Source organism: Triticum aestivum, chromosome 4B (genome assembly GCF_018294505.1).
Source record: "Triticum aestivum cultivar Chinese Spring chromosome 4B, IWGSC CS RefSeq v2.1, whole genome shotgun sequence".
In the NCBI taxonomy this organism is placed as follows: Eukaryota; Viridiplantae; Streptophyta; class Magnoliopsida; order Poales; family Poaceae; genus Triticum; species Triticum aestivum.
In genome coordinates, this window is record NC_057804.1 from 667,988,217 (window position 1) to 668,008,223 (window position 20,007).

Here is a 20,007-nt window from a genome sequence, read left to right on the forward strand (position 1 = left end):
TCGAAAAGGGAGAAACCCCGGCCTCTGCATCAGTACGATGCATACGGCCCTCTTATTAACAAAATAAAGTAGTGTCAACATGGTTCCAAAGGTCCACAAAAGTGAAAAGGAAGCAGAACAAGCTCACACAGAGCCCGGAGAAGCTAGATACATCAACTAGCCACATCAAGATGCCACAACCGGCTGGGCAAAGTAGATAGGAATACTAAATGCCTATCCTATTACATGACCGCCATCCAAACCGGTTGAAGATATCCCGAGCTACCATCTCCCAACGGATAGACCAAGTAACCAAATGCTCCCTGGCCTCCGTCTGGGTGAGTAGCGACCACGAACGGATCAGAGCCGTAGTCCAAAATAAAACCTGCAAAAAATGTATACATGATATTCTGTTAAAGACCAAATCGTTTCTGCAGTTCCAGATGGTCCACAGCAAAGCACAAACCCCAACCCGAATATGTCTCGCTAAGTTAGGCTCAATCCCATTAAGCCATGTCCCAAATAAAGCATTAACAGAATTCGGTGGTTTGATGTTGAAAGCAATGTGGACCGTCTGCCATAGTACCTTGGCCAGCGGGCAATCAAAAAAGAGGTGTTTAATAGTCTCATCCCGATCGCAGAAACTACACCTAGTAGGTCCTGTCCAATTACGCTTCATCAAGTTATCCTTAGTTAAAATTACTTGTTTATGGACAAACCACATAAACACTTTTATTTTCAAAGGAACTTTGACATCCCAAACATGTTTGGACGTAGGAATGGAGCTCGAATTAATAACATCAATATACATTGATTTAACCGTGAATACTCCAGACTTAGTCAACTTCCAGCGCAATTCATCGGGTTGTTGAGAAAGCTGGATGTCCATCAGTCTCCTAACTAGATGGAGCCATTGTTCCCAACGATTGCCCGCTAGCACTCGTCTGAACTGAATATCAAAGGAGGTTCTTACACATCTCAACAATGGTATTGATAAGTTGGCTTTGGAAGCACTAGAATTACTTAGCAATTTAAACTTGGGTGAAGATGAGGACTCTGAAATGACTGGATATGTTGCAAAAACAACGGTGCCATTTAGAGCTCCTGAACGAATAAAAGGTTCAAAGCAAAAAAGATCAAAAGATGTGCTAGAGGGAGGGAGCAAAGAAAGGCAAAAGAAAAGGTATCTTTGCTTGTTCTGTGTGAATAAGTAGCAATGTTTCATTTCTTTTTCTTATATGTGCATACAATTTGCAGGAAAAGGTACAAACTATCCAGCAAAGGAGTCCGTGTTTGTTCCGTCCGCAGCTGGCCCTTCGGAATTTGATTTTGGTGGTACTATAAATCCATCAATATTCATGGCATTTGGAGAGTATCCATCATTTTTAGGTCCGCCTATCCAAGAAGAATTCACAAGACTATTGCTTGAAGCTCATGGAGATGGCACAACACCGCCGGCCGCTCGTCAACTGGATTTCAACGATGGTGCTAGTACATCAAGGTTTCAGCCGTGACGAGCCCGATCGTGCGTTGATGCATAATGTCTTGTCGGTTCCTCAATACTAGTTAGCTGGGCATGTCAGCTATATGGTTTATGTATTTGGTTTAGCATAAAACTGGAGCTATCCTTTTATTTTGCTGCTATGTGTGTGTCACCTGACAATGCTGAACATCTGTTATCAAACATATATTCTGTTAAACTGAAGCTTCATTTTCTTCTACTGCTATGTGCTAGTGTTTCACCTGAAGCTACAATTTTCTTCTGCTACTATGTGTGTATTTCACCTGGCAAATGGTGCTGACCAAGGGGGTCTCGGAATCGAAAATCTTGAGGTTAAGAACCGATGCCTTCTTAGTAAGTGGTTGTGGAAGTTATCTTCAGGAACTGACGCCACTTGGGCTCAAATCCTTCGTAATAAGTATCTTCAAACCAAAACTTTGTCTCAGGTCACGGTTAGACCAACTGATTCACCCTTTTGGAAAGGGCTTATGAAAGTTAAGCTTTCATTGTTTCAGAGGACAAAGCATATCATTGGTAATGGTGCCAGCACAAGATTCTGGGAGGATACTTGGCTCGGAGGTGCACCCCTTGCAATCCAGTATCCGTCGTTGTATCGAATAGTCCAAAGACGCGATGCTCTGGTTGCAACGGTCTTTCATTCGATACCCCTTAATATTCAATTTAGAAGGTCGTTAGTGGGCAATCGTTGGGAAGATTGGCTACATCTAGTAAGGAGACTGATGCAGGTCCAACTTTCACAACAACATGATAAACTGCGCTGGAATCTCACTAGGTCGGGTGAATTTACAGTTAAATCAATGTATGTTGATGTCATTAATTCGAGCTCGATTCCTACCTCCAAGCATGTGTGGGATGTCAAAGTTCCTTTGAAGATCAAAGTGTTTATGTGGTTTCTGCACAAACAAGTTATCTTAACAAAGGACAATTTAACAAAGCGCAATTGGATAGGGCCTACTAGGTGTAGTTTCTGTGATCAGGGTGAAACCATTAAACATTTGTTCTTTGATTGCCCACTAGCTAGAATTCTTTGGACGACTGTTCATATTGCTTTCAATATTCCTCCGCCAAATTCGGTTAACATGTTGTTTGGAACATGGCTAAACAGGGTAGAGCCCGGGTTAGCAAAACATATTCGCATGGGGGTGTGCGCCTTAGTGTGGGCGCTTTGGAATTGCAGAAATGATCTGGTCTTTAACAGAACAACAAACATTCATTTTTTGCAGGTTATCTTCAGAGCTACGGCGCTTATCCGTTCCTGGTCGCTACTCACTCCGACGGAGGCCAGGGAGCTTTTGGTTACTGGTGCTACCCGATGGGAGACGGTAGCTCGGGATATCTTCAGCCGGTTTGGATGGCGGTCATGTAATAGGATAGGCAATTAGTTTACCTGTCTATTTCCGAGCCAACTGGTTGTGGTTTATCCTTTTTTGGCTAGCTTGTGTATCTAGCCTTCTAGCTCTGTGTGAGCCTTTTTCTTCTTTATTTTGCTATTATTGAGACTTCGAGACTTTATGGATACTTTATTTTAATAAGATGGCCGTATGCATCATGCTGATGCAGAGGCCGGGATCCCCTTTTCGAAAAAAAAAACTGAGCCATACGCGCTAGGCGAGCTGGTGCCTAGCAGTGGGGGACGGCGAGGCCGCAGGTGACGAGGGTCTCGCTGGTGTGGGGGCTCCTGATGTAGCGGCCGAGGGAGGGGTCCTTGGCGTACTGCACGCCTGCTGCGCGCGCAGGTTGGCGCAGCACGCGCCGCTCGGCTTGGCGCCGGTGGTGATCGCCGGCATGCACACCGTCAGCTTCCCCACCTCGCACGCCGCACGCGCCCTGCCCGGTGCCGCCACCACCAGTGCCAGCATCATGGCCACCAGGAGGACCTCCTTCCTCATCGCCATGCCCGTCGTCGTTGGTCTACTCCTCGCTCTCGCAGTGTCAGGTGTTGAGTGTGATGGAGTGGTGCAACGGTGGTGTGGACATGGATCTACGGACTCCCGGGGTATTTATGGCTGGCAACCTAGATAATTAACAACCCACCTGCCGCGAGCCGGCTAGTTAGTGAACTGCAGTAGTTCGCCATGACTAGGATCAGCAAAAAAGTTGATGCATGCATGGCTACACTTAGGGCATCTCCAACAGTTGTAAGATAGATGTTGGTAAATTTGCCACCTAGGACATAGTGATGATGTGGCATGTATTAAATGTGAAGAGAGAGCAAAGTTGTATGTAGATTAGAGCATGGTTAATAGTATAGCCAACTGCTGGCTATAAGTCATTGCCATGTCATCTATAGCCCATCTTATAGCCAATATGTACAATAGTTGATTAGAAGAGTGTATTACTTTTTTATTATATGGCCCACCTTTCATTCTCACAAAGTGTCTAGGAGCACGTGCTAGAGCTGGCTCTTCACCAAGAGCCCGCTTATCTTCTCTCTCCTCTTCTCTTTCCTCCAACTAAGCAAGAATATACTAGTTTATTTCTTATAGCCAGCTGACTCAGCTCTATTGTACTTGCTCTTAACCAACAACCTTTGCACAAGTTCCAAGGTGAAATAGAGAGCAACCACATTTATTGTCCCACCATCTATTGGATAGCTTACATACAACCCATGGAGTAGTTGTATGATAGCTTGTTGGTTGATGACATGGACATTTTACCAACAAGACTAACATACAACCTGTTGGAGATGCCCTTATGGAGTAGTATGGACGTACCTAGTGCATTCAAATCCAGTCGGTAGAGGTCAGCCGAGTAGTTCGTCCACGTTGGCTGCCCGCTCGGTGCTACCAAGGATTCAAAAATCGGAAGAAAAAATGGCAAATCTGAAAAAGGTTCACGAAATTGAGAAAAAAATACGAATTTGAAAATTATTCATGATTTTGAATTTTTGGAAAATTTGAACAAAAATGGATAATGGTTTAGCTCATAGTCTTGACCAATTTGGGCGTAGAGAGTTGTGTGGTGGAGTTATACAAAATACAGTGCCAACTTGCGTCTTGAGCATGGCCTTGCCAGATTGTAAGGACAATGTTTTCTCTATTTCAAAAATAGTTTCACATATTAAAAGAAACCTTTTCAAGCATTTCAAAAATGTGAAACTCGTCTTTTGGCGAGGATTTGGGAAGCTGCTTACTTTAGTCTGTGATATTGATATTTATAATGCATGGAACATTTTTTTGTAAATTATGTGAGATAGGTTGTCTTAATGTGTGAATTTATTGCTTCAATATGTTACTGTCAATTTTCTTGAAATTCAACTGGTTAATTAAAAAAATATGAAACCTAATTTTACAATGAGTGAAACTAATGCACATTTTTTAAACTGCTTCTTCGAGTGCGTGAAATTGTTATTTTCAATATGTGAAACATAGTTTTTATTTGTGAAATTCATTTTTGTTTTCTGAAGTTTCTTATTTCAGTATGTAAACTTATACTTTTAATATATGATTTTTTATGTTTGAAACCTATTTATATTTTCTCAAATTGTTTATTTCAGTGTGTGAAACTTATAAGTTTTAATGTATGATATGTTTTTCTAATATATGAAAATGATGTCAAATATGATTGAAAGAGTAAATTACTGAAACTGATTTGAAATGGGATAGCAACAATAAAATGAAAACTGGTTCAATATTTTATACATGATTTGTCTTGTTTCGAAGATCTTCTCACAATGAATTAAAATGTTACTAAAAATGCCAAAAACATTCTTTTGATTTAGAAAAGATCAATAGTAAATTCTTTTACAATTAAATTAAATAAAAGTACGGTGTACAGGAGAGAGAGAAAGAATATTTAGCATACAGGCAATCATTCCCCCCTCCACTGTTTCTTGAAAAAAGTTATGGTGCATGTAAAGGTCCACAAGCATTTCTATGTATTCCATTGACACCTCTGGCAAAAAAAAAAAGACCATCCAGGATTAGCCCTTGAAGGCATATTTTCATTGAAAACACTCTGAGCACCACGGGTCACTCCGTGACTTGAATCCGGGCGGGCTAGATAGCTTCGTGCTATCCTAGCCAACAGAGTGATACTCTCTAGCAAAAACATAACAACGCCTATGATCCTTGATTTGCTCACTTTTGCAGCCGAGCAGTGCGACTAGTTTGCCTAATTAAGAAACTCGTAGTATTCCAACTTGTTGGGTTTTGCAGATGTTTTTTTGGAAGGTTCCTAATTAAGAAACTCGTAGTATTCCAACTTGGGTGGTTTTGCAAATTTTTTTTGAAGGTTTCTTGCGCGATTTTGATTGTTTACAAAGCACATAGCAACAGAGCAGAAATTCTCCTAAAAAAACAGAGCAGAAATTTTATTGCGCTTGAGGGTCCTGCACAGATACACGGAATTTATGCCACCGGCGACACAGCGGTTTGCCGAGATCTTTCATCGTAGCAGCCGCAAAGATCGCATCGGTACCCAAAAAAATACCCCTGCAAAAACGTCTTATATTGTGGGACAGAGGGAGCTCGACGGGCACACAACTCAGGCGATCTCATCAAGGTTGCAACACAAATATTATTACCAGCAGCAGCAGCCAGGAAGCAACCTGGCCGCCGCAGATCATCACGCAACATTTTATTCATTCCAGTACCAGCAAAGTCGAACCACATAGTAGTTTAGCAGGAAGATGCGTTCATGGACGCAACACGTACGCACTCAGCTAGGGCTAGCTATAGTCTGACACTCTCACGGCGGCAGCTAGCTAGCCATATGCGCCAGGGGCCTGCCGGCGCCTAGCAGTGCGGGACGGCGAGGCCGCAGGAGGTGAGGGTGTCGCGCGCGTGGGGGCTGCGGATGTACTGCCCGTAGGTGGGGTCCTTGGCGTACTGGCAGAAGCACCCCTGCTGCGCCCGCAGGTTGCCGCAGCACTCGCCGCTCGGCTTGGCCCCGGAGAGGATCGCCGACGCGCACACCGCCAGCTGCGACGCCTGGCACGCCGCGCGCGCCCCGCCCGGCGCCGCCGCCAGCACCACCAGCGCCAACATCAGCGCCGTCACGACCTGCTTCTTCATCATGCCCGCCATGGTTCACGCTCTCGCTCTTGCAGGTGTGTCCGTGTGTGTGATGGGAATGGAGTCTACTGGTAGTTGTGTGAAGGTGGATCTAGGAGCTCCCGGCTGGGGTATTTATAGCTGGCCACGCACTGCCGTGGCCCGAGCTAGCCGGCCATGTGCATGCCATGCGGCGACACGTAGGGAGCGTACGCGGCCATCGCCGCCGACGGAGCAGGTGAGCGATTAAAGATAGAGGGGCAATGAGCGACATGCGACGACGTCCATCACTGCAATTGAACACCCCACCTGCCGGGAGCCGTCTAATGAATCGCCCACGGCCGCTGTAATAATCCGTTGAACACTCTACCATGACTAGGGTCAGCAGAATGGTTGACGGGCACACTTTGGACGTCCGGCATTCAACTCCAGTGGGTAGTTGGCCGGTGTTAGTTGCTCGCTGGCTCTGCTCCGTGGGTGGTGTAGGCCGAAGCTAGCGGACGACACGACTTCATTCATGCGAGGCATCCAAAGGTAGGTGATGCGAAGCGTCCAAACGCGCTAGTCTCTTGCATCACCGACGTGATGTCCCCTTCATCTTTTTGAAAGGAATCGACGCCCGGCCCAGCTCGGGTCGTTCCAACAACCGACGGGGAGCACCTCAGTATACGATCGTGCGCAGTAACTGGGAGTCCTATTACACCTAAGGCCAACTTCCATTCACCAAACCCAGGTTCATCTTGTGTAGTGATTGTGGACTCGTACAAGGATATGGAGTCGACGGTTGATGTATCAGAATCGACCCTGTCTTTCCTAGCAAGCATACCCATCTGTGTTGCAACTGATTCGGTAGGCTACGTGTCCGGTGCACGGAAGACCTGGACACAGGTAGAATTGACGGGTGTACGATTATCAGCATGTCTTGTGGTGCGCTAGTCTCTTTGGTCGTATTATTATTGCAAGCCAGAAGTAAAGAGCGTGAGAGATACTCCTAGATGAATGGATGAATTAATAGTCTTGAGGATAGAAGTGGCGGGATATATGAGGGGAAAGAAGCACTGAATCATAGTCTTTTCTGGTGAATATGCAAGGCTTGTGTGTCATGGCGTTGTTTTCCTTCATGAAGGCATCGTCTTGATTGCTCGCGGCGTGCCCGGCGATGAATTTCGAGATTTGAGACATCGCTTAGGTTCAGGTCGTTCTTTGCTAGGGCAGTTTTGCCGGTCCACATAATGCACTTTCATGGGAGGCGCGCGTCGCGGTTTTTGGAAGCTTCGGACCTTATTTTTCTGGACTAGGTTTTGCAGTTTTTCCGTTTTCATTTTTAATTGTTCATTTTTTTCAGATGAATGAAATTATTATTTTTTTGAAAAATACAAAATTCATAAACTTTCCCAAATTGTGAATTGTTTTCAAATTCATGAGCTTTCTTTTCAAATTCATGAACTTTCCTTGAATCCATTAACTTTTTCAAATTCGTGATTTTCTTACAAGTTTGTGAACATTTTTTTGAATCCATTAGGTTTTTTCAAATTCAAAATTGAGAACTTTTTTTAAAATTAATGAAAATTATATTCAAATAGGTGAAATTTCTCTTAAATTCATGAACAATATTCGAATCTATGAACTTTTTCCAACTGGAATCACGAACTTGTTTCAAATTTACAAACTTTTTTCAAACTTGCGAACTTTTGTCAAATTTTGTGATCTTTTTCTCAAATATATGATTTTTTCCAAGAAAAAAATCTATGAACAAAATATATGGTCAAAAATCAATGGTTAATGGTCAGCTGGTCAAAAGTCTACCCTATGAACTTTTTCAAATTCATATTTTTTTTCTAGTTCATAATTTGTTTTTATTTTCATATTTTTTTTAAGTTCATGGACTGTAAGAGAGCAGGGAGTGGAAAATCGAGCGGATAAAAAACTGGATGATGACAGAGCATGCGGCACGGATGGCGTCCGACGAGTGATTTATCACGTTTTCCAGCCATGTCTAGGACATTGAATTTCATTTTGCCATATGAGGGGTTGTCCGTCGCTGCTTGAAGATGTAGTCGGACGCGTCCATGGAAGTTTAGGTTGGAGGGGCGAATTTGCCAAATCTGCCTGTAGATGTTGTGAGTACTGTGTAGTGATAGTGAAACAAGTCAATGGATCCCATGGAAGTTCCAACACAAGTTTACCGGCCAGCGGCCAGGCACCACGATTTATTCCAACACACCAACATACTTGCGTACAACAACACTTACTCCCCTCTGAGAGCACCTACTCCTCTCGCCGGCATAGAAGGTCTACCATCTGAGAGCACGTCAACAAGTTTATTGGCCACTATGCTTCCATGCGTGGCCGGAATCAAAGTGGGATTGAGTCCAAATTCACGTAAGTTGAATTCATTTGTTTTGTCATAATTTGCAATGCTATTTTTTATGTCGGATTATCATGATAACTTTGTTTTTTTTTTGGTTGATGGTGTTGGTGGCCACTTTGTACCAACAAACAAGAACAAACCATTCGGTTTTAGCCATTTCGGATGAAATTGAATGCCAACCAAAGTGGATACAAGTTGTGGAAGACCTCAAGAAAGGCAACTAGAAGTTGAGGACAAATGATGGCTCAAGCTTCCAGAAGTCCATTGGATTGTATAAGGAGGAGGAAGAAGTTCTAGTGGAGAATGAAAGAGCCATCACGCCAATGAATAACCGGCAAGTAAAAGGAGACAAGTGAGAGATCGTCTGTGATGCCGTAGCGTAAAAAAAAGTCCACCACATAGATGGGCATTTTTCCACAAGGGAGAACAAGAAAGGGAAGAGATACAAGCTCATGTTGGATGTGAGATGATGGATTGGAACCGGGAGAAGATGAACAACAAGTTACAAATTGAGAGGGAGATTATATTTGGAGAAGGAGGCGTGTCAAATGGGAGCTCGAGAAGTGCCGGACTTTTAGATCCCCAGAGATTGAGAAGGAGATGTTGCAACTTGCTCTAGACACGGAGGGTTCTATGATAATGTTAATTGAAATAGACCTCTTGGATGCGGAAGGCAAGAAGTGGCTTAAGGGGAGGAAGAAAAAGATCAACATGGCATAGATAGTACGAGGCAACGTAGGGGGCATGGATCACCGCAGAGCAGGCGGCACGGATGGCGTCCGGCAAGTGATTCATCATGTTGTCGAGCCATTGCTCGGACGTTGCATTTCCTTTTGTCATGTCCGGATGGTTAAATTGTGGTTTATTTTGCTTTGTTACATTGTTGAATTGGTGAACAATTTATAGCAGTGATAGTGACACAAGTCAATGGATCCTGTGCAAGCTCCAGCACAAGTTTAGCGGCCAGCAGCCTGGCGCCGTAGATCTCACCATCGTTTTATTCCAACATGTCAACATACTTGCACCGCATGCACTTACTCAGCTAGGATAGCTAGATAGATTCATGGAGGTACCTAGCTACCCTAGCAGAGTAGACTCAGCCAGCTATAGGGGGCCTAGCAGTGCGGGAGGGCGATGCCGCAGGTCTGGAGTGTCTCGCGGGCGTGGGGGCTGTTGACGTAGTGCCCGTAGTTGGGGTCCTTGACGTACTGGCAGAAGCACCCCTGCTGCGCCCGCAGGTTGCCGCAGCACTCGCCGCTGGGCTTCGTCCCGCCCAGGATCGCCGACGCGCACACCGCCAGCTGCGTCACCTCGCACGCCGCCCGCGCCTTGCCTGGGGCCAGCACCACCAGCATTAGCATCACGGCCACCACTGGCACTGCCTCCTTCCTCATCGCCATGTCTGTCGTCGTCGTCGATCTACTCACACCACACGCTCGCTCTCGCAGTGGCAGGTGCTTCTACTTTCTAGGGACTCCGATCCCGGGGCACGTATTTATCGCTGGCCACGCACGGTCCGGGCTCGGCATGTGCCGCCATGCATGCGGCGGCACGTAGCCAGCGTACGCGGCCATCGCCGCCGACCAAGGTAGTGCATTCAAGCCTTATGGGTAGAGATCATCTGGGTGGTTCGTCGGTAGAGGTTGCGCTCGCTCGGAATCGGTGGGCGGTAGGCCAAAGCTAGCAGACGACTACATTCATGTGCATCATCCAGAGGTGATGCGAAGCGTCCAAACGCGATCGTCTCCTGATGTTTTCGTCTCTTGTTACGACCTGGACCTGACGTGGCCATGTTTTGCGCCGTGTGCAGCGTTTCTTCTTCTTCTTCGGTGGAACGTACGGGTGTACGCAGCAGGTCACAGCAGGTGTTGGTTGTACGCAGTACGCACACAACTTTACATATACATGGACATTACTTTATGTCACAATTCCATACCATGACATGGAGTCGGAATTATACACACTATCTTTTCTTGAAATAAGTGAATATATATTGTTATCATGAACGGGCATTGTTTTTTCTGATGCATGAGCATTTTTCATATACGTGAACATTTAATTTTGCAACACATATATACCTCTTACAATTTTAAACCGTCTGGAGATGTAGTGCTCGGCCAATTATTATTTTCTTTCGACAGGCCGACATGGATGACTTTTTCTAGTACATGCCACTAGTGTTTAATGCCTATCATGCATGCGAGCTACTGTTGCAGGGTTGTTTTAGTTTAACCCATGGGAAGGAGATCGACTAATCGTCAACCTATCTGAAACCTTGTTGAACAGATCAACAAAGCCTTCACACAACAGCTATTTCATTTGGGTGTGGCTAGGTCTTAGTCAACTGAAATTTAACCAAGTCCCGGTCTCTGACATAACATGCAAGAGAGAAAGGAAAAACCAAAAAGAAAATTTTACACGGATCTCAATGTAACATCTCACGTATATAGCATCGACTGAAACTTAACGAAGTCTTAGTCGACTGAGACCTCGCAAGACTGGTTCCATTTCCAACTCCAATGAGTCGTGTCTCACGGTAAGGTTTGAAGACCCAACATGAAGAATGATTGGAGTCCACATATATCTCGTGTATGGATTCAACATGCATTGTTACCAAATGAAATTTTAATTCCCATCCAACATCCATAGGGACGTGATCCATCTTTTCAACCGTCGGCTCTGTCTGATTAATAGCCCAGGTGAATTGGTGTCCAGACATGTCTCGTGTATATCCTAACTAAAGATAAAAGTGTTTATGTGGTTTGTGCACAGGCGTAATTCTAACTAAAGATAACCTAGCTAAGCGTAGTTGGGAAGGAAGTAAAAGATGTTGCTTTTGTGATAATGATGAAACAATAGAACATCTGTTTATCAAATGCCCGCTTGCTAAGTTACTTTGAAGAACTATTCACGTTGCGTTTAACGTCACTCCGCCTCTCACGATATCACATCTTTTTGAGAACTAGTTGGCTGGGGTAGCACCTCACCGCGGCACATATTCGAGTGGGAGCATGTGCATTGCTTTGGGCGTTATGGAATTTGTCGAAATGACGTCGCCTTTAACAAACAACCCATCACAATTTTTTTGCAGGTCATCTTCAGAGCGTCTACATAGATCTGTGCGTGGTCCTTGCTTAGCCATGCGGACCACAACGCACATATGGATATTGAGTACAGCCGATGGGAGATGCTTGCACGGGATACATACAACCGGTTTGGATGGCGGTCTAATAATAGGATAGGCATTTAGTCATCTAGCCCTATTTTCGCGGGTTGTGACATTTATTTACTTTGATTTTGGCTTATGTTTGAGACTACTTGTTTGAACCTATTATTTTTAATAAATGGTTGTGTGCATCAAGAGATGCAGAAGCCGTGGGTACGCCTCCTTTTTAAAAAAATGTCTCGTGTATATCCAATCTGTCAATGTCAATGTTGAGTAAGAAATAACTGCCATACTAGTCAGTATTTTTCATTGCTAAAACTAAAGGATGTTAAATTCCCCTCCCATCAGCAATGGATATATAGGTTGTCTTCAGCATGATTGACTAGTCATGAAGGAAAGCTAGTTTATTGTCATCTTGATTAGTCCCGTAAACTACGATCAAACTACAAACAGATTTTACAACTCGATTTCGAAGATTTAACCTTTTTTTGTAAAACTCTACATCCAAAATGGTCAAAAACTCCATCGAAGTAGATTCGACACTTAGTAAGATATCACCTAACCTTCCCCGGGGAGGTAGACAATGCCTAGTGCAGTCAAAACCACCTGAGTTACAATCATTAAATGAGCAAAAAATATTTTATTCTTTTTCTTCATGAAAAAGACTAGAATCAATTATAAAGGTTCAAAATAAGTTCAAAGCGTTCCAAATATACTAAAAATTACAATGAGATCCTTAAACCACTGAACGACCACCATCGCCACCAGAATGAGCCAATGACGTGTTGTTGTCACCGCTCCCCTATTGGAGCTGGCTTGACCTTGTTGATGACAGCTGCGAAGTCTTCTTGCATGTGCCCCGAGAGACTAGTGTCCTCGAGTTGTAGTTGCCATCGCTGAACTTCTGAATTGATGTGAAGCACTTGACACAAGAATTTGATGGTGTGTAGGCCTCACGTGAAGTCCTAACCCCACTGTTCGGAGGACATGGATCGAATCTACGCCGGAGCTTCATCCCGCCAGACAAATTCGAGGTGGGTTGGAGCCTAGAAGGCCATCTTGATGATGAAGAGCAGCCATCCGCCGAGGGCGGCCTCCGTGAGTACCAATTTACCCACATGCCTCTTGACGATACAAAGCACCACCAGAACGAGGACGAGGCAGGGAGAATTTATTCCAAGCTGACGACATCGCCATCGTCCCACCGCCGTCGATCAGAGAAAACCCAATTACTATTCCTACCCTGACCACAGACCCAAACGTTGTAGCACCGTACCACATTTTATTTATCCTTATCGGCTTATTTTTAGTGCACTTTAGTTCTCACAAAGCGACAATTAACCCTACTCGTAGACTACAACACTGAGATTTTTTTTTCCAGAACGCGCACAGTGATGCGCTTTATTTATTACTCCCTCCGTTCCAAAATAGATGACCCAACTTTGTACTAACTTTGTACTAAAGTTAGTACAAAGTTAAGTCATCTACTTAGGAACAGAGGGAGTAATAAGGTTGAGAAAGGTTTCTCTGTCACACACACTGTTGGAATTAACCACGTGTCCTAGTCCGGCTTGGACAGGAACTAATCCTCGTATAGGAGTCGGATAGGTGTAGGCTAGCTGAGTCGGATAGGTGTAGGTTAGCTTGCTCCTTTATATACTCTTGTAACCCCGTGTAACTCAACCCAGATCAAAGTAATAAAGATCAGCAGGACCGATACGGCCCTGCAGCCATCAACTCGGCGTAACCTGTTCCCGGCTAGTTGTGCTAGTTCACATCCATCAATCTTGCGGCGTTGCATAGCTTGTAGCTAGCCACCACAAAAGCATCCACCTGCTACCCTGCCTGCTTAGGTTACGCGTACGCGTGCATCTTCTCCAGAGGAAACCGATCGGCCGGCTCGCACAACTAGCGGCTGCTGCGTACGTACGTGCACCGGCGGAAAGTACTCGTCCGGAGTGATGTCCGACGCGGGCCTGTGGCCAACAATTGGTATCTAGAGCTTTGGTGTATTGGCGTGATTCTCGGAAAGCACTCGAAGGATCATGTCGAACACAGGCAAGGAGATCGTGACGGCAGCAGCGGGAGCGCCGATGCCAATGGTGGGGGTGTCGCAATTCCCCGTCTGGATCGAGAGGACTACGTGATGGATTCATATACCTAGGGTAGGGTCATAGGCCTGACCTAAACATCCTACCCAAGGACACTCTCAGAAGAGATCATCTTCCAGTCGACCAAAGAGGAACCCACTCGACTGACTGGAAGGACTCGACCATGGAAGACTCACTCGACCATGAAGACTCACTCGACCACCAAAAGGTCAGAAGACACTCCGCGGCACAACGGCTTGCTATTGAATAGACTTAATGTTAGTTAAGACACTTTATGAGGGGCGTTACCAGTCACGCCCCAGGCTTAATGTACTTTAACCTCTCCATTATGTGGGCTGGCTGGGGTCCTGGCGCACTCTATATAAGCCACCCCCCTCCACAGATAGAGGGGTTCCCACTCTTGTAATACTCATACTCATAATCCACTCGACCGCCTCAGGGCTCCGAGACGTAGGGCTGTTACTTCCTCCAAGAAGGGCCTGAACTCGTACATCGTTTGTCTTCACAACTACTCCATAGCTAGGACATCGCCTCCCCTTACCTACCCCTATTTCTACTGTCAGACTTAGAACCACGACAGTTGGCGCCCACCGTGGGGCAGGTGTTTTAGCGATTTGTGGAGGAGTTGCAATACTTCCGAGTACCTTCATCATGATGACTGCTGGAGTTTTGGGTGAGGGACACGAGATCCGTCTCGGTGCTCTCACTTTTGTCGTCGACGACTCCGCATGGCTCCAGGAGGCTCCACTTGACATCGAGGCGCTCCCCGTCCGCGGGGCGACGCACTTTCGCGCATGTGTTCGCGGCGTTCTGCTGCGGCAACCGTCGACCCCGTATCGGTCGACTCCTCTATCGGTCGCCCGCCCAGTCTCCCACCAGCGCAAGCGTTCTGGTCGGTCGAGGCTTCAGCGGTGGGTGAAACACGCGGTGGCTCGCCAGACAGCCACCGCCCAGGTCGCGGCCATCGAGCCCGACGAATCCCTCTACGGCCTGTTCGATCTGTCGACTGGCTCCGTAGAGACTGCATCCGAGTGTGATAGCAGTGATCCAGCGGCGGAGATCCTCATGGTCGACGGCCCTCGCAGTCCTCCCGGCTTCGCCCACGGCGGTGGGGCCGCCGGAGGAGGAGACCCCGTGCAAGAGCACGAAGAGTACCAGCCCGAGACACTCGACTCTCTGCAGAGAGAAGAGCTTCGTCGCAGGAACATGGATGCACTACATACTCCTATCGCCGGAGAAACCCCTGAGGCTCGTGCCTTGGAGGAAGCACGTTTGGCCAATGTGGCTGAACGCGCTCGCCTGGAAAATCTTCAGCGAGCACTCGACGAGCGCGCGCGGCAACGACTCCCCGAAGCCAGTCGACGTCGACTCTTCCCACCGACTCAGGTATACCGCACGCCAGTTCAGAATTTAGCAGCTGCAACTCGCATAGCAGAGTCCATCCAGCCGTCCCAGTCGGAAGCTGGGAGAGGCTTGCAGCAGATCAGAGATTTACTCCGAGCGGCAGGAGACCAGAACTCAGCCGTGTCACAGTCGCGCAACAGGATTCACAGTCGATCCGTCGCTGCGAACACTGTCCAGTCGGCTCACAGCCCCCGATCGCCTCCGCGGCGAGAAGGGCGCGACAACCGGCGAGAGCAGCACGGAGACCGATTCGATCGAGATGACAGGCGTCGAGTGCCCCTTTCCCCTCCGAGGGAAGGGTCGTACGCTCCTCGGCGGCAAGATGACAGACGACAGTTCAGTACGGGGCGAAGAGTTCCAGTCGACCCCAGGGAACCAGGCTTTGACGCGCGATCCATTATCGTGCAAGGCTTGGTCGACAGAAACAGAGCCCATCGAGGCGGACCCGAGAGGGATGCACCCACCAGCAGTCGAGTGCATATCTCTGGTCCGGAGTGTTTTAGCAGGGCTATCAGAGCCGCAGTGATCCCCCCTAATTTCAGATTGGCAACAGGAGTCAGCAAGTTCACTGGGGAATCCAAGCCTGAAACTTGGCTTGAGGATTACCGAGTGGCTGTTCAGATTGGTGGTGGGAATGATGAGGTGGCCATGAAGCATTTGCCCCTCATGTTGGAAGGTTCTGCCAGAGCATGGCTGAATCAGTTACCTCATAGCAGTATATATACTTGGGAAGATTTGTCCCGAGTGTTCGTCAGGACTTTTGAAGGGACTTGCAAGCGACCGGCTGGTTTGACAGAGCTGCAAGTTTGTGTGCAGAAGACCAATGAAACTCTCCGAGAGTACATTCAGAGGTGGATTACCTTGCACCATACTGTAGAAAATGTGTCTGACCATCAGGCGGTTTGCGCCTTCAAAGATGGCGTCAAAAACAGAGAATTGAGTCTGAACTTTGGTCGAACCGGGGACATGACCCTGAGTCGAATGATGGAGATTGCTAGCAAATACGCCAATGGCGAGGAAGAAGACCGACTCCGAAGCGGCAAGTACAAGCCAAGCCAGTCGGAGAAGGGAAATTCCAGTCGGAAGCAGAAACGAAAAGCCGAGCCAGCAGCTCCTGGAGAGGCCCTGGCCGTGACTCAGGGGAAGTTCAAGGGGAAGCCCAAAGGATCCTGGAATCCGAAGAAAGTGAAAGATAAAGAAGGAAATGACGTGATGGATATCCCATGCCATATTCACACGAAGAAAGATGAAGAGGGCAACATCATTTACCCAAAGCACACCACTCGCCAGTGTCGACTCCTGATCCAGCAGTTTCAGGGAAAACAGTCTAAGGACAAGGAGAAGGAGCCAGACAAGGCCGGAGACAAAGAGGACAGTGAGGAAGAATATCCGCATGTCAACTCCACTCTGATGATCTTCGCGGATGTGGAAAGCAAAAGTCGACTGAAAGTCATCAATCGGGAGGTGAATATGGTTGCCCCAGTAAAGCCAAGTTATGTGAAGTGGTCCCAGACACCCATCACATTCGACCAATCTGATCACCCGACTCACATTGCCACTCCTGGGCGGCAAGCGTTAGTGGTCGATCCAGTTGTCGAAGGCACTCGACTGACAAAAGTGCTGATGGATGGTGGTAGTGGGCTGAATTTGTTATATGCGGATACATTGAAAGGGATGGGCATTCCGATGTCCCGATTGAGCGCCAGCAATATGAGTTTCCACGGAGTCATACCAGGGAAGAAGGCCAACTCACTCGGCCAAATAGCCCTGGACGTGGTTTTTGGTGATTCCAAGCACTTCCGCAAAGAAAAGTTGACCTTTGAGGTTGTGGATTTTCAGAGTGCATACCACGCCATTTTGGGGAGGCCCGCCTACGCACGATTCATGGCTCAACCATGCTACGTGTACCTCAAACTGAAAATGCCAGGACCCAAGGGAGTGATCACTGTCACCGGCGATCGGAAGAAGGCAGAAGAGTGCTTTCAGAAGGGCTCGAAGATTGCCGACTCCCAAGTGACAGCGGTCGAATTCGACGAATACATGCAAAACGCAGATCCGAGTGATTTGTTACGATCTAAGAAGCCAGCCACAGAGTCTGCATTCAAGTCGTCTGGTGAGACAAAGCCAGTCCATATTCATCCGACTGATCCCAGCGCAGCCCCGACCCACATCTCCACAACACTCGACTCGAAATAGGAAGAAGCGCTCATCCAGTTCCTCCGTGAGAACTGGGACATTTTCGCATGGAAGCCAGCTGACATGCCAGGTGTTCCCAGGGAATTGGCTGAGCATCGCCTCCGAGTCGACAAGTCAGCGAAACCAGTCAAAGAGCATCTTCGGCGGTCCGCCGTCCAGAAGAGAAAAGCTATCGGTGAAGAAGTGGCTCGACTGTTGACGGCAGGATTTATTCGAGAGATATACCACTCCGAGTGGCTCGCTAATGTCGTCATGGTCCCCAAGAAGGACAACTCACTCCGCATGTGCATTGATTTTAAGCACATCAATCGGGCCTGCCCGAAGGATCATTTTCCTCTCCCCCGCATCGATCAAATTGTTGACTCGACCGCGGGATGTGAGAGACTGTCTTTTCTAGATGCATATTCCGGGTATCATCAGATCCGTCTGTATGGACCCGATGAAATAAAAACAGCTTTCATCACTCCATTCGGGTGCTTCTGCTATATCACCATGCCATTCGGCCTCAAGAATGCCGGAGCCACATTTATGCGAATGATTCAGAAGTGTCTTCTCACTCAAATCAGTCGGAATGTGGAAGCGTATATGGATGATATCGTCGTTAAGTCGCGAAAAGGTTCCGACCTGCTTGCTGACCTCGCCGAAACATTTGCCAACCTCAGAAGGTACGACATCAAGCTCAATCCGTCAAAGTGCACATTCGGAGTTCCTGGTGGAAAATTACTCGGTTTTCTCGTTTCCGAACGAGGGATCGACGCTAACCCAGAGAAGATCGGCACTATTCTCCGAATGAAACGCCCTGTGCGAGTGCACGACGTCCAGAAGCTTACTGGATGCTTGGCCGCTTTAAGTCGATTCATCTCACGACTCGGTGAAAAGGCGTTGCCTCTTTACCGACTGATGAAGAAGGCTGACAAATTCGAGTGGACTCCAGAAGCTGACGCAGCGTTTGCCGAGCTAAAAGCTCTGCTCTCCACCCAGACGGTGCTTGCCGCTCCAATCAGCAAAGAGCCTCTGTTGCTTTACATCGCAGCCACTGGACAAGTTGTCAGTACTGTGCTTACGGTCGAGCGGGAAGAAGAAGGAAAGGCCTTCAAAGTTCAGCGCCCAGTGTATTATTTATCTGAAGTCTTGACTCCATCCAAGCAGAGATATCCTCATTATCAGAAGCTTGTGTATGGTATATACATGACCACAAAGAAGGTTGCTCACTATTTCTCTGATCATTCTATCACAGTCGTCAGCGACGCTCCTTTATCAGAGATCCTGCACAACAGAGACGCAACCCGTCGAGTGGCAAAATGGGCGATTGAACTTCTTCCCCTTGATATCAAATTCGAGGCAAAGAAAGCCATTAAGTCCCAGGTTATAGCAGATTTCCTTGCCGAGTGGATTGAACAACAGCAACCGACTGAAGTTCACTCGGAGCATCGGACCATGTTCTTCGACGGCTCCAAGATGCTGAATGGTTCTGGTGCTGGGGTTGTTCTAGTTTCCCCCAGAGGAGATAAGCTTAGGTATGTGCTCCAGATTCACTTTGATTCCTCCAACAATGAGGCAGAGTACGAGGCCCTCTTATATGGATTGCGCATGGCCATCTCACTCGGCGTCCGTCGCCTGATGGTCTATGGCGACTCAGATCTAGTGGTCAATCAAGTGATGAAGGAGTGGGACGTGAGAAGCCCAGCTATGACTGGATACTGCAATGCAGTGAGGAAGCTGGAAAAGAAGTTCGAAGGGTTGGAACTCCATCACATCCCTCGACTGAAAAATCAAGCAGCAGATGATCTGGCGAAGATAGGATCCAAAAGAGAAGCCATTCCGAGTGGTGTGTTTTTGGAACATATACACACTCCGTCAGTTAAAGAAGATCCCTTTACAGAGGAAGCTCCACAACCCAAGAGTGCCACGGACCCGACTGAGGTCGAGGTCCCGGCAGTGGTCGACTTGGTTATGGAAGTTTTAGTGGTCACTCCCGATTGGACAATTCCATACATCGCATATATTCTGAGAAAAGAACTCCCAGAGGATGAAGAAGAGGCTCGGCAGATCGTCCGTCGATCCAAAGCCTTTACCGTTATCAATGGGCAGTTATATAGAGAAAGCCCGACGGGAGTCGGACAAAAATGCATAACGCCAGAAGAAGGTCGAGTCATACTGAATGATATCCACTCGGGGACCTGTGGTCACCATGCGTCCTCTCGGACCATTGTAGCCAAAGCATACCGAGCCGGATTTTACTGGCCAAGAGCGAATGAGATGGC

At 47.1% G+C, this 20,007-nt stretch overlaps 2 protein-coding genes and 1 pseudogene across 2 annotated transcripts; all 3 read right to left on the bottom strand.

Annotated features, from left to right (window-relative positions):
• Positions 1-3,020: 3,020 nt before the first annotated feature.
• LOC123089826 (non-specific lipid-transfer protein 2G-like) lies at positions 3,021-3,455 on the bottom strand (annotated as a pseudogene).
• Positions 3,456-5,960: 2,505 nt separating this feature from the next.
• Positions 5,961-6,603, bottom strand: LOC123089827 (non-specific lipid-transfer protein 2G). Its single transcript, NM_001426768.1, has one exon. It carries the CDS (start codon positions 6,526-6,528, stop codon positions 6,238-6,240), a length of 291 nt encoding a protein of 96 aa, NP_001413697.1. The 5' UTR covers positions 6,529-6,603; the 3' UTR covers positions 5,961-6,237.
• A 3,178-nt stretch (positions 6,604-9,781) lies between these two features.
• Positions 9,782-10,334, bottom strand: LOC123089828 (non-specific lipid-transfer protein 2P-like). The gene has a single exon (XM_044511400.1). It carries the CDS (start codon positions 10,264-10,266, stop codon positions 9,982-9,984), a length of 285 nt encoding a protein of 94 aa, XP_044367335.1. The 5' UTR covers positions 10,267-10,334; the 3' UTR covers positions 9,782-9,981.
• Positions 10,335-20,007: the final 9,673 nt, after the last annotated feature.